Below are 15,330 nucleotides of genomic sequence, written 5' to 3' on the forward strand. Positions count from 1 at the left end.
CAGGCCATGCCTATGATTTGAAACTTAAACTGACCAAACATTGACTATTAGAAGCCATATAAAATAAAGAATCCTTTGCAAAGCTGAATGTACTTCTGGCTTTGCAGTATCTTTGCATTTGCAAGAAACATTTGAAAATATACTACGGACTCTTTCTCTCATCAAACCAAATACACAAATCTTTTAAAAGAATAATGATTAAAGCAGTTCAAAATGCTTCATTTGAAACTTTTTTCCCCATGAAAATGGCCTTTCTGGAAATGACTGGACTTTGAAATCTCTCTGCAAATGTTACTGCCTGGAAGAGATTTTCTTTTGTTGCTTTTAGCAAAAGGGTAAAATGAGATACCACCAGCACCACCACCATCACGATATAATCACATATATACACTTCAGCCTGCATCAAGTCACCTTAAATGGATAGGCAAAAATAGCTTGGAATGCTGAATTTTATTACATAAACCGCTTTACTTTGCAGGGGTTAACATTCTAGATTAGCTGCTGATGTAACAAAGTGAGGAAAATGTAAATATATCATGTTGAAAAATAGTGCTACAGGGCAGCTTTTGTGTACAAGTGTCTGTCAGATTAGTTTCTCAATATCATTTGCTACTGATATAATCTAACAATAAAACATGCTGCAAAATATAGAATTTGCTATGTAAATTCCATGTATGTTCAAAAGGAGCCTCTTTCACCACATTAGCTATAAACTAAAGTAACCTTTGGAACATATTCACTTTATAGCAATTAGATGAGTTGCTTTGAGCTACTTTGTTGCCAATGGTAACTGTCTAGGGGCCTGATCTTGCAGCCATTACTCACTTGAGCGTTCCCTGCAGTAGCCAAAACCACTGAATAGACAGGGACGACTCCCACAAATAAGGTTTGTTTCTTATCACTTTGTTTGGTTCTGTGATAAACAGGATGAAGTATCTTTGCATTTCAAAGGCAGATGCAAAAGCTCAGTGTTAGACAGGCTGAGGGTTTTACAGATAGGTGGTTGCCTCTCTGCTTTCCCTTTCTTTAGCTTGTGCTACGGCTACATTGATGCACTGAAGCCACTCTTCAGCATTCTTCTCATCTTTGGCTTTGAAAACATAGGTCTTATCGTTGGTGAAGATTTCAAAGGCCCGAGGAAGGCTGCGGTCTCTGCGCTTCTTGGCCACAACTTTTACACTCTGTACCTTACTGAGTTCAATGGGGCAGTCATCTGGATCATCCTTCTGAAACACAGGAGGTGGGGGAGGGAGCACAACAGTCAGTTCAGAGGGAAAACTTTTGTTGATCCTACAAAGTAGCTACACCCATAGCTTTAGACTGTGCAACCCTTATTCACTTTGGGGAGCACTGAGGCTGGGAGTTGGGAAGGACCCTGATGGAGTTCAGTACCTAACTCCCATTGAATTTCAACAGGATTTGGGTACCACATGCCTTTAGATAATCCTACCTCAGTCACATAACTAATCCAATTAGGGCTACTTGTACAAGGATTGCATAGTAACCCACGAGTTTTCCTACCTTAGCATTGGCACATGTTATTCCCACCCTTTTGCAAAGGATTGACATCTGCCACCAATATAGGATTGTGATAATGCCCCCTCCCAATCCCCACCCTACAATGTTAATGGTTGTGAAAGGTGCCTGAAGGACACACCGAGATACTGAAGTACTCCATGAATTCACAGCCCAGACAGCAACAGTGCACACTTCCCTACACTGCCCTGTGGATGTGCCTCGCTCTGCCCTGGAGGGACCAGGAGGAGCAAAGGCTGTATGCATATTCAATTGCTGAGCTCTCTATTCAGCCATTCTCTCTGCTAAGACTGCCAATGATTCTTTATAAGTTCAATGCACTTTTCAAACATTAATTGGTTCATCTCTCAATCATATGCCTGTGAGGTTGTGTGTTGTAAATATTTTGGCAAAATGTTGGAAATAAATTTCCCTAATAGGTTTATTAAGGTTGACCATGACTGTTTCCACACATTGGGGGCGGGGGGGAAGATGTATGTGAATATGTTTAAGGATTGTACAGCTCACAAAGCCCTGAATATGTTCATTGTATACATATGAATATGTCAGTGAAATAGTAGCACCATTTTATAAGTGGGGAAAATAAGGTAGGGAGAGGTAAGTTATCCTAACTGATGGAAAACCTGCAGGAGGCATGGAGATTCCTAGCTAGCATCCTCTCAGGGATGAGGGATTTATGAGCTCATGGAAAAGGCAGGAATTGTGGCCTTCTAACAAGGAATCTAGTCCCCAACCCAAGAGATGTTGTGGCATCAGCATGAAATGCCTGTTCCTCATCCACCCAAGCATGGCTCTCTGGGGAGCTGTGTTTCCACTGCCTGAACTTCATCCTTTCTTCTAGCCAGATAGAGGCTGGTGCACAGGGGTTAATGTTCTGATGAGCCCCATTAATTCCCACTAAATGGCCAGGGGACAGTGGCAAGCAGAATAGCTGTACCCTCAATGTAGACCCTTGAAATCAGACCAGGGGAAATCCATGGGATTTACTCAGGCACCACACTGGGACCAAAGGCTGTGGAGATGAATCATCCATTAGATAATCCTACCTCAGTCACATAACTAATCCAATTAGGGCTACTTGTACAAGGATTGCACAGTAACCCATGAGTTTTCCTACCTTAGCATTGGCACATGTTATTCCCACCCTTTTGCAAAGGATTAACATCTGCCACCAATATAGGATTGTGATAATGCCCCCTCCCAATCCCCACCCTACAATGTTAATGGTTGTGAAAGGTGCCTGAAGGACACACCGAGATACTGAAGTACTCCATGAATTCACAGCCCAGACAGCAACAGTGCACACAATGCGTATGCGAATTGTAATTTGCATTTGTATATGTAAATATAGGCAGATTTTGCAAGGCAGTTGTAGAGGCTGCTTTGCAAATTGTGTGTTGTAAATATTTTGGCAAAATGTTGGAAATAAATTTCCCTAATAGGTTTATTAAGGTTGACCATGACTGTTTCCACACATTGGGGGCGGGGGGGGAAGATGTATGTGAATATGTTTAAGGATTGTACAGCTCACAAAGCCCTGAATATGTTCATTGTATACATATGAATATGTCAGTGAAATAGTAGCACCATTTTATAAGTGGGGAAAATAAGGTAGGGAGAGGTAAGTTATCCTAACTGATGGAAAACCTGCAGGAGGCATGGAGATTCCTAGCTAGCATCCTCTCAGGGATGAGGGATTTATGAGCTCATGGAAAAGGCAGGGATTGTGGACTTCTAACAAGGAATCTAGTCCCCAACCCAAGAGATGTTGTGGCATCAGCATGAAATGCCTGTTCCTCATCCGCCCAAGCATGGCTCTCTGGGGAGCTGTGTTTCCACTGCCTGAACTTCATCCTTTCTTCTAGCCAGATAGAGGCTGGTGCACAGGGGTTAATGTTCTGATGAGCCCCATTAATTCCCACTAAATGGCCAGGGGACAGTGACAGGCAGAATAGCTGTACCCTCAATGTAGACCCTTGAAATCAGACCAGGGGAAATCCATGGGATTTACTCAGGCACCACACTGGGACCAAAGGCTGTGGAGATGAATCATCCATTTTTCCATGGTGTCCCAGGTGATGCAAACCAGTGATAGACCTGAAACAAAATGCTGGATCTCATAGACTCATAGACTTTAAGGTCAGAAGGGACCATTATGATCATCTAGTCTGACCTCCTGCACAGTGCAGGCCACAGAATCTCACCCATCCACTTCAATAACAAACCCCTAAACTATGTCTGAGTTATTGAAGTCCTCAAATTGTGGTTTGAAGACCTCAAGCTGCAGAGAATCCTCCAAGAACACACACGAACCTTGTGGGAGTTCAAATCCAAACTTGGATGTTCAAGCCCAAGTCTACACAAACTAGCGTTTGTTCTCATTATAAGCTACACATTAACACTAGATGTGACCTCAGGTTGCTAAGGAGACTTGAAGTTTAGTACCCCAGGCAGATTTTTGTGTATGGGACCCACTGTAGTTTTCATGGACGTGGAGAGCAATGCATCTGTGCGTCTCAGATTTTGGCTTTCCTTTGCCTCCCTTTCACCCACTGGCCATATAATTGCTTGCACAGAGCAAATATTGTTAGCATAGTTAATTTTAAAGAGGAAAGGGTAGTGACAGGCCTACAGGAATATCCAGGCACAGCCAGCTGGCTATTTCACAATGCTTCTTCTGTGTCTTGTTTATATTTTCAAATCTGCGGTGAGGTAAAGGGAGAACATCCACATAATACTAGTCCTTGTTTAACAATTCGGGAGAAAGGTGGGTGGGGCAGGATTTTAGTACTAAACCAGATACAACTACTTTCCAGTTCAAATAACTAGAATAAACACCACATACAGCTGGACATGGATACGTAAAACTGGCTTAACTAGCCATTACCTATGACTGCACAGCTTAATAGTATACGCTCTATTGTAAACTGATGCATAGATCACCTTGATGATCTGATCTGGGAAGGCCCATTTACTCCCTGGACATACAGGTGCAGAGGGTATGCAGGACTGGAACCCTCACTGTGTGGGGTGGTGAAAAGTCCAGCAAAATCTTTATTTTCTCCTATTTTAAAATTTTGATTTGGAATGATTTTGTATTCAAATCTAAAAGATTTCTAAAATAAAAAAGACAGAATAAAGCTGGGTATTGGTAGCATGTCAAATCATGTAGTTAGGCCAGTCCTCACAACTGCAGCTGTGCCTATCAACTCATTAGCTACTTCACCAGTGCTGATGTTCATTTCTGTTTTAAAAATCTCAGGCCCAGCACTACAGTTTGATGAGTGCTATGTAGCATGCATTCTCCATGAGCAGACCATCTATGCAAACATGCATTACTAAAACAGCACCTTTTCTACGTGTTTCTCTCATATCTCCAAGCAGTGGGAACTAAACTGGTGTTTTCCACAAAATGCATAGTGCTAAGTAACAGGATAAGGCTGTTCCCATCTGTTGGTTGTTTCCATTGTGGGAATAACATACAAGACAGTGTCATACACTGCCAGATCTAGCTTTGGGACATAAGAGCTCCTACCTCTTAGGGTGGACACCAACAGCACAGCCAGACCGACCCCTCCCCAACCCTTTGGTTCATGATGCATTTCAGTGAGGTTGCACCAGCTGGATTTGAGAGTCTTAACTCAGAATCTCAGAGGGGAAAGCAGTGGATGTGTTATTCTTTGACTTTAACAAAGCGATTGATACGGTCTCCCACAGTATTCTTGCCAGCAAGTTAAAGAAGTATGGGCTGAATGAGTGCATTATAAGGTGGATAGAAAGCTGGCTAGATCATCGGACTCAACGGGTAGTGATCAATGGCTCCGTGTCTAGTTGGCAGCCGGTATCTAGCAGAGTGCACCAAGAGTCGGTCCTGGGGCTGGTCTTGCTCAATATCTTCATTAATGATCTGGAGGATGGTATGGACTGCACCCTCAGCAAGTTTGCAGATGACATTAAACTGGGAGGAGTGGTAGACATGCTTGAGGGTAGGAATAGGATACAGAGGGACCTAAACAAATTAGAGGATTGGGCCAAAAGAAATCTGATGAGGTTCAACAAGGACAAGTGCAGAGTTCTACACTTAGGACAGAAGAATCCCATGCACTGCTAAAGACTAGAGACCGAATGGCTAGGCAGCAGTTCTGCAGAAAAGGACCTAGGGGTTACACTGGACGAGAAGCTGGATATGAGTCAACAGTGTGCCCTTGTTGCCAAGAAGGCTAATGGCATTTTGGGGTGTATAAGTAGAAGCATTGCCAGCAGATCGAGGGACATGATCATTCCCCTCTATTTGGCATTGGTGAGGCCTCATCTGGAGTACTGTCTCCAGTTTTGGGCCCCACACTATAAGAAGGATGTGGAAAAATTGGAGAGAATCCGGTGGAGGGCAACAAAAATGATTAAGGGGCTGGAGCACATGACTTATGAGGAGAGGCTGAGGGAACTGGGATTATATAGTCTGCAGAAGAGAACAAGGAGGGGGGATTTGATAGCTGCTTTCAACTACCTGAAAGAGGGTTACAAAGAGGATGGATTTAGACTGTTCTCAGTGGTACCAGATGACAGAACAAGGAGTAACAGTCTCAAGTTGCAGTAAGCGAAGTTTAGGTTGGATATTAGGAAAAACTTTTTCACTAGGAGGGCGGTGAAGCACTGGAATGGGTTACCTAGGGAGGTGATGGAATCTCTTTGCTTAGAGGTTTTTAAGGTCAGGCTTAACAAATCCCTCGCTGGGATGATTTAGTTGGGGATTGGTCCTGCTTTGAGCCGGGGGTTGGACTAGATGATCTCCTGAGGTCCCTTCCAACACTGATATTCTATGATTCAGACATCAGTTACATGAAGCACTTTCATGAAACTTATATAGCCTTGTTAGGGTGACCAGATGTCCTGATTTTATAGGGACAGTCCTGATATTTGGTGCTTTTTCTTACACAGGCACCTATTATCTCACTTCCATCCCGATTTTTCACCCTGGCTGTCTGGTCACCCTAATCCTTGTAACCTGTGTCTCCCCCTCCAGTCCCACTTTCAGGTGCATGCAGTCAAATACTTCGACATTCCAAAATATCCAGCTCCCCAAATATTCTAGTCAGCCAATCATTCTATTTGCCCATCACTGTTATAGAGACCATTGCAATCAGGGGATAACTATGAACGTCTGCAATACCCATTCTCTCTCTAGAGATAGCCCTTCCAGAACTGAGTTGAGCCACACTGGTGAGGCTGCGCAGGGAAGCTTTCAATGCCATTTCTCATGCTATACCCAGGCTGAGGTTAAAGACAGACCTCGAGTCTCTAGGGATATCAATCCAGTACCTTTGGCTAGCTCTAATTTCAGCAACAATATAAAAGTAACAGGTTATAACACATATACTTGAAAAATATGCTGGCCTGAATACAGCGACTGTACCTTAAACCTGCCTAGTACTGTGCATCACCATTACAAACAGTTAAAACAGCTCAAAATTCTTGATTTTACGTTAAAAAGAAGTAAATTAATCTGTATGAAATATACAGCTGAGAAGAAACTGCCATTCAACAACCTGATCTGCTACCTTCCTCTGCCTGCCAAACAATATACATTTCTTGCATTAACAAAAGAGAGCAGCAGTAAAACAATCTTAGGGGGTTGATTTTCATCCGATAATCACATCCTATGGGAATTAGAGGCATTCTGATATGCCTGTTGCTTTATTAGTGTAGGATATCTAATTAACTTCCATTACATCAAATAAATTTTTTATAGGCCAGTCAACTTGTGAGGAAGTTGACAATTATTCTGGCAAATTTAAAAAAGTAAATATCAAGCAATAGTGAAATAGACTGGTCATAAAAGTACATATTAATTTTTCTTTAAAAACCCAATCAAACACATTAGGAAATTACTAGAAGTGCAGGGAGATGTTCTTTTATGAATTAGTCCCTTTCTGATGGACTGCATTTTCCTAAGAAAGGCATAAGTGCATCACAGACACAACTTTGTATAGCCTCCATGAAAGGAAGGGGCTCAAGCAGCTATTTTAGAGTTTAGAGTGCTTGATTTTGTTTATAGATGGTAATAAAAGCTCTTTAGAAGCAAAGTTAAGCTTTAGGGTCAAAATTTCAGCCAGGCTCTGATAAGGGGCTTCTGTTATCTTGGAACCTCCCTGGAAATGAAAAAGACCATTTTCCATAGTATTTGGTAATGCCAATTACTAAAGGCTGAAGAAAGTAATATTCCACTCAGAGTGTCTAATAAATCAGAAGCACTGAAATTAATTTTGCAGTATTAGATATACTAGGCCAAATTTCTCTCTCATTTCTTCTGGTATAAATCCACTGAAATTTCAGAATAGATACTCTGTATTTATACAGTGGGACAAGTGAGAGCAGAATTTAGTCCTTTATTGGGAGAAACAGAGAACTCTTGCATTAGTATCCCACTTTCAGCAATACTTTGTGTTTCCTTTCTGGTGATGATTCGAATGCTATAATGTCAGTATGGATTATTCAGTTAAACAAGAGAAGTAGCCCAATTTTTTTTTATTAAAGAGAATAGTGATTTTGTTTTGGGTACCCAGCTTGAAATATCTTAGAGGGTCCTGATTTTCAGAAAGTGATGAGCACCTGTCCTCTGAAAATCAAACCCATTTAAAGTCTGTCAGTTTGGCACCCAAAATCACTGATCACTTTTGAGAATCTAAAATGGAATTAATACTTTCCTTGCTGTTGTACTCCAGGCTTTTTGCAAACAGTTGCTTTTTTACCTGTGCAGAATTCAGTTTCACTGTTGCTTATCCATACATTTACTTGAACAACAAAATTAAGAATTGCTAACCAGAACTGAAAGGCATTTAGGCATTTTTTTTCAACTCAGTGCAATTTCTTAAGGCACAGCTGGATTAGTGACACAATAGCCTGGTACTAAATTAAACCTTCACCTTTGGAGGCACACTTAGTCATTGGTCACCAACTAAGGGAATCTGAAAAGATTTTAAGAGCTGGTGGGCGCAATCTACCTGTGTTACATGGGTGCAACTTCCCTTGAAGCCAACGGAAGTTGCATCTTTTTATCTGAGAGCAGAACTGGACCCTAAGTATGCATGGTGCTCAGCATTTGCCTAACTCTGTTGCCACTGACTTCAAAAAGAAGAGCATTAGGCCAAAGCCAAGGGCCTTTGAAAACTCCACCCTTTGTCTCCACAGGAAGAGGCATTAACCCTCCTACAGCATAGACAAGCTTAGTCAGCAAACCATTGGCTGAAATTAGCTATGTGAGGAGAATATGGAATAATCATAGTCTTGAAAAGCCCAAGGAAGAGGGTAATGCTGGGGCGGGGAGGGATGAGCAAACCAAAGTGATGTTCTAACTTACAGATTTTCCTTTGCGAAACAGAAGCTGATTGCCAGCGAGAGTGAAATAGCGAGTTTTCCATCTTTTGATAAACTTCCATCTAACTTGCTTTTCTTTCAGCTTGCCTTCAATCAGAGGTTGTCCATCCTGATTTACAACTAGTGAGGAAAAATATAATGAAGAAGTTATTCATTTTCTCTCTCTTATCTCAGAAGGAAGCACAATTTTTTCTGCAAACCAAAAATCACTTTTGCAATGTTGCTGTATAAACTACAAGACCACATTTCCCTTCTGCCTCAGAATATTCAGCCATGGTTGAAGATAGGTGTTGCAGTCCCCTACTCACGAAGGATCCATTTTTTATTGTAGGTCTCATACAGTTCCATCTCCCCTTCATTTTTTCTTCTTCTAACTCTTACTACTGCATATTCATCCCCCCTACTTCCTATTTCTACCCAATTTATTACCCAATCTCACAATATTTATTCATAATCTTGTACAATTAAGCATATGCTTAACAAAATAACCAACAAATAATCCACCAAGATGCACCCAGAATGACAAAAGCAAACTCATGACCCTGTATGATTGATCTTTGCCCTCTTTTCCCCCAAATGACACCTATGCTCTGTTTTCTCCTATTCAACAGTGTCATCACATCACCAACAGTATTTAACTCCCCTGCAAATTACATCTTCACGTAACAAGTACTTAAAAGATCAGTTTAAAAATGCTTGGAGTCTGAAGTGAGAAATGCTACCCGCACTGGCCCAATCACGCCTTATGGAAAGTCCCATGGAATGTGATAGAGGATAACAACTTTCTAGGTTTATATTACTACTATAGAATTCTATAGGATGAATTGAAAACCCACACAAAGGATAACATTCACATTAAATTCAAATCATTTTTAATTTTAGAGTCATTTCCACAGAGCCAATTAAAGGCCAGGACTAGGATTTTCAAAGGGACCTAAGGGAGTTAGGTACCTAAACCCCATTGGAAGTTAGTTCCTATCTTCCTTAGGTCCCTTAGAAAATCCCAATCCAAAAATAAGATATTAGGCACAATCCTGAAGAAAGGGTGGTACATGAGCTACACCTGGCCAGGAATGACTCAGACACACCCAAATCACATTCCTTCCCTGCTGTCTTCTTGCTTTGCGGGGGAAGAGTTTGGGGAAAGAGTTGTTTGCTACTCACTTCCTCTACTGCTTCTGTAGTTCAAGTCACAGCTTAGCCCTACATTTTTAAGAGAATCCTATTGGTTTAATCATCATTAACTTCTTTAGGTCCTTCCATAAGTGAGGCCGCAAAGGTATTTAACATTAATATAAAATGCTGTGAAAAATAATCCTCACACTTTGGACAAACCAAGAATTACCTAGGTCCTGCTCCTACTTATATGCAGCCAAATCTCACAGCACTAATGTTGGTAATGTGATATATTCTATCACTTACATCTGCCCAAAATAATACAATTATTCCAATACCTGGCACACAACTGCTGGAGCAGTGCAACACAAGACAGACCCTGGACAGCCAATGTTTACCTTTCTCCCTCAGTAACAATTTCGCAAGTAACTACTTCCAATCCCACTGCCAAGTGTGGACTTATGATCTCATGACCAAGGATTTAGAGTTTCAGAAGGGTGGTTTGTATAGATTAAAAAAAAAACCAGACACATTCTCACCTCTCAAATGGAACTCATTAAGGGGAAGTAAATAAAGCTGGCCATTAAGGTACAGCGTGTGAAGTCTTTTTAATAGATGCATAGATTTTAAGGCCAAAGAGGAGCAGTATAATCACCTGCCTGAGCTTATTTTAATATTCTATATAAATAGAGCAGTATATGAGTAAAGTGACACAATGCTTCCAGGAATAATAGACAGAGTGTATATTCAATAAAAAGAGGGGTGCCGTTGGCTGCTCCATCTTCAACTGAGCTGTTTTCCAGACCAGTGCATCCTCTATATTGAACCACGGTGTGCACAAAAGGCTACTTGTTATGGCTGTCAATCCAGATTACTTTTACGGGAAACAACAAAAGAAAGAAAGAACATGTATAAAGTTTCTAGTGAGGGAAATATATGTTCCCTCTCCATCACAATGGTTTCATTATCTATGTTTAAAAAATCACTTTGATGATTTAAAGCGCGGCATGGGTGTTAAAGATTATTATTTGCTTCAAAGTGCCTCAGATTCTCATTTATAAATGTGCCTATATTTATAAGGCCATGTATATCCTTCACCCTCTGCCCACAATTTCCATTGAGGTTATATGTCCATTGACTGTGACAGGCTGAATATCAGTGGGAGATGTGCAGAATTTGATATGGCTTTCAGACAGTAGACACGCAAAGAGGAACGTTCTTACACAAAAATCAAACAAATGAATGAACAATCCACCCTTACTTAAAAAACAGCGAGCCCGGGTGTTATAATGAGTTACTGCTTGTCATTCTAAAGCACACCCAGCTACATTATGACTCTAGGCACAGCCCTGAGCGAAGGGTGCTGTTTCAACAGCATCACCTCAGGAACAGCCCCAGTAGGGCCTGTGCATCACAGGCACACCTCAGAGTCAGAGTTCCTTCCCTGATGCCACCCTTGCTCAGGGTAGAGGAGGGGGAAATGGCAATAATTTGCGGCTGTCTTATACCAGTGGCAAGTTATTACTGCCACTCTGCCACACTGGTTTAGCTGACCACTGGCCAGTTTTTACAGAGGAAGAGACAATGTTCAATCCATTCCTCACCCTTTCCTGCCCACCTACTCCAGGATGTGAGTGAGGGGGGAGGGAGTCAGTGGGTGTGGAGTCCCTTTTTACTTGTATGTATAAGGACCCTTTGTCGAGGTAGCCCATGTTGGTGTGTCAGGGGAGTTCTTACTCCCCTATGCTCCCTTGCATGGATGCATAGTCAGAGTCACCGTCTAGCCCACAGAAAATAGACATGGCAACTCTGAGGACATCCTTTGGAGTTTCTGAGAAGGCATAACTTTATATCTATACAACTCTATTTAGTATTCACTGTCTGGTTCCTGAAATAGAAACAAAATGTTAAAAATGTTATTCTTCAGAGTGAGTCCAGGAATTGATATTTTTCTCCAGCACTGCTAATGTTGTCTGAGGGGGCTCCCTCCCTTTGCACTCCAGCTGCTGTGAGGTGGGGTTTTCTTGTTGTATTATTGTAATTACTTTATGAAAGCCTCTAAAGGAAGTGAATAGCAAACAACTATTTCCCCAAACTCTTCCCCTACAAAGCAAGAAACAGCTGTGCTTTTAAGTTGTATATAGATATTGATTATATGCACACACTCTATATAAGCAGCAAAGAATCCTGTGGCACCTTATAGACTAACAGACGTTTTGGAGCATGAGCTTTTGTGGGTGAATACCCACTTCGTCAGACGCATGTAGTGGAAATTTCCAGGGGCAGGTATATATATGCAGGCAAGCTAGAGATAATGAGGTAGTTCAATCAGGGAGGATGAGGCCCTGTTCTAGCAGTTGAGGTGTGAAAACCAAGGGAGGAGAAACTGGTTTTGTAATGGCCAAGCCATTCACAGTCTTTGTTTAATCCTGAGCTGATGGTGTCAAATTTGCAGATGAACTGAAGCTCAGCAGTTTCTCTTTGAAGTCTGGTCCTGAAGTTGTTTTTTTTTGCTGCAGGATGGCCACCTTAAGGTCTGCTATAGTGTGGCCAGGGAGGTTGAAGTGTTCTCCTACAGGTTTTTGTATATTGCCATTCTTAATATCTGATTTGTGTCCATTTATCCTTTTCCGTAGAGACTGTCCAGTTTGGCCGATGTACATAGCAGAGGGGCATTGCTGGCATATGTTGGCGTATATTACATTGGTGGACGTGCAGGTGAATGAACCGGTGATGGTGTGGCTGATCTGGTTAGGAACCGGTTCATTCACCTGCACATCCACCAATGTAATATACGCCATCATAGGCCAGCAATGCCCCTCTGCTATGTACATCGGCCAAACTGGACAGTCTCTACGGAAAAGGATAAATGGACACAAATCAGATATTAAGAATGGCAATATACAAAAACCTGTAGGAGAACACTTCAACCTCCCTGGCCACACTATAGCAGACCTTAAGGTGGCCATCCTGCAGCAAAAAAAAAAAACAACTTCAGGACCAGACTTCAAAAAGAAACTGCTGAGCTTCAGTTCATCTGCAAATTTGACACCATCAGCTCAGGATTGAACAAAGACTGTGAATGGCTTGCCAACTACAGAACCAGTTTCTCCTCCCTTGGTTTTCACACCTCAACTGCTAGAACAGGGCCTCATCCTCCCTGATTGAACTACCTCATTATCTCTAGCTTGCCTGCATATATATACCTGCCCCTGGAAATTTCCACTACATGCATCTGACGAAGTGGGTATTCACCCACAAAAGCTCATGCTCCAAAACATCTGTTAGTCTATAAGGTGCCACAGGATTCTTTGCTGCTTTTACAGATCCAGACTAACATGGCTACCCCTCTGATACTTGACACTCTATATAGTGCATAAATGTATGAATAAAAACCTTCTACCTTCTTTTTAAACCTTGTATATTCTCAGTTTAAACTGACAAGATAAATGTTAGGCTTCCTTTCATCAGTGAAAAAAAATGATCCATTCCAGATTATCCTATTTAGTAAATAATGAGGCAAAGTGTTTTAGGACATAAATAACAAAAATCTGGGTGCCAAATTTCTACTCACGTATGAAGAGCTAACTCTATGTCTCTGTGGTTAAAACTGTTTCTTTCTTGTTGCTCACCCCAACGCTCCACATTCCTCAACTATACTTTGCATCTTTTTGTGTCTGGTCATGTTATGTTGAATTCTTTCATGCCATATTTGACATGACCTGACACAAGACAAAGTGAAACAAAAAGCCTTTCCTCCCTGCTGCATAACCTTCTGTAATTGCAAAAATATGTAAATGTTTATGCAGAAAAACTTTGTTTGCGTCTGCAGTCAGGTCATCTGAAGTTCTCTAGATTAATGGTGTCACATTTTTAAATTTACACCTTTGTAATAGCCCTTAACTTTATTACAGATGCACACACATACACACACTCACTTTTGTATTGCAAATTTCTTGAGATAATGAAAAAGTGAGCTATTACTCCTAATTTTTTGTAGAACTAAATGCATTTTAGCAGCTGAGAGAAATAAATGCAGCCCAACCATGACACACATAAACTCAGTGTCATTTGCTTGGGTACAGCTATAAAACTGCAGTATTTTCAGGAGATTGGCTTTTACCAGTGTGGTTAATTTTGGAAAGAATCTGCAATTTGTGCATGGAATCCAGTACAAGGTGGGATGGGATCAAGGAGATGCATAATATTATCAAGTTGATATGATTAAAGCCAGGGGTGGCGAGATCTTTACAATATGTAGGCATAGTGGGTTGTTGCAAATGGGCAGCTCTAAACAGTTTTTCCTATATAGCTTCCCTGCTTTTCATCCCACCGATGCTAGCTGCTTTCAGCCTTCCCTCTGCTTTCATGTTCACTTTCCATCCACATGCAGTTCAATTTTACTGGCCTGAACATACACAAAAACAATGTCCAATCTGAAGGTGTAAATACTGGTGGAAACTGAATTTTAAATGCACAGGTATGAGTTTTTGCTGTAAGAGAAGATGCACACTCCTTCACCAAACATATATGTAAAGACTGGTGTGGACACTGGCCACACATTTGATCCAGGCTTCAAATGTTTGTTTTTTACCCTGCGGATCACTAAATCCATATTCACCCTTACAAACTTGCTAAGTTTGTTGAGTTAATTAGATATTAATTAACTCAAGATAAAAACTTCTAAGGAAATGAAGGACGATCCATGCGACTCATCTGAGCAATCACAACTAACCACCCCTTAAACAGTGAGGCAAGAACTGCCCATGGTCACATTTTTCAAACTCTGTATACAAATATTGTCAAAGACTGCGGAGTAAATACATCGGCGTAAATCATGATTCACTCCTAGTTGTTCCTTGAGCAGGGAAAGGCTGTATTTGTCACAATAATCATCCACTGCCAATGATTTGTTCACCTGGAACCCTTCAAATTCTGATGGCACTGTCTCTTTCATCAGAGCCAGATTATGGTCATTTCAGCCTGAGTCTGTGGCTCAGATGAGAACTAGTTCATTGAAGCTGGATCTGGTGATACTGGTTGGATGGGGGAAAACAACCAGGGAACACAGCAAAGATAACGGGCCTGACTATATAGTCCATGAAGGCTGCTTTATGCCCATCCCCCAGTACAATGCATAACCCGACCCCTTGATGTGCCTGGAGGAAGATTTGTGTGAGATGCGAGAATCTTCCCATGGCTTAAGGCAATGGTGCCTACTCCTTCCCAACCACTTCTCCTGTATCCCAGCATAGGAGACATGGCCAGAGGAAAGGGCCATGCACCCTCAGTTTCTCCTTGATG

The 15,330-nt window shown here is 41.5% G+C and overlaps 1 protein-coding gene across 3 annotated transcripts in view; it reads right to left on the bottom strand.

The window, feature by feature from the left end:
• Positions 1 to 468: 468 nt before the first annotated feature.
• Positions 469 to 15,330, bottom strand: part of VEPH1 (ventricular zone expressed PH domain containing 1) — a 175,071-nt gene continuing 160,209 nt past the window's right edge. For 2 of the 3 annotated variants that reach the window (XM_050965875.1, XM_050965874.1), the window contains exons 13-14: positions 8,894 to 9,030; positions 469 to 1,226 (exon numbers count right to left, since the gene is read on the bottom strand). In XM_050965875.1, the coding sequence (XP_050821832.1) occupies positions 990 to 1,226; positions 8,894 to 9,030 (374 nt within the window). In that variant the 3' untranslated portion in view covers positions 469 to 989. The remainder of the gene's footprint in view (positions 1,227 to 8,893; positions 9,031 to 15,330) is intronic. The other variant, XM_050965876.1, reaches the window with a different exon arrangement.

The sequence above is a fragment of the Gopherus flavomarginatus genome, chromosome 8 (genome assembly GCF_025201925.1).
Source record: "Gopherus flavomarginatus isolate rGopFla2 chromosome 8, rGopFla2.mat.asm, whole genome shotgun sequence".
Classification (NCBI taxonomy): Eukaryota; Metazoa; Chordata; order Testudines; family Testudinidae; genus Gopherus; species Gopherus flavomarginatus.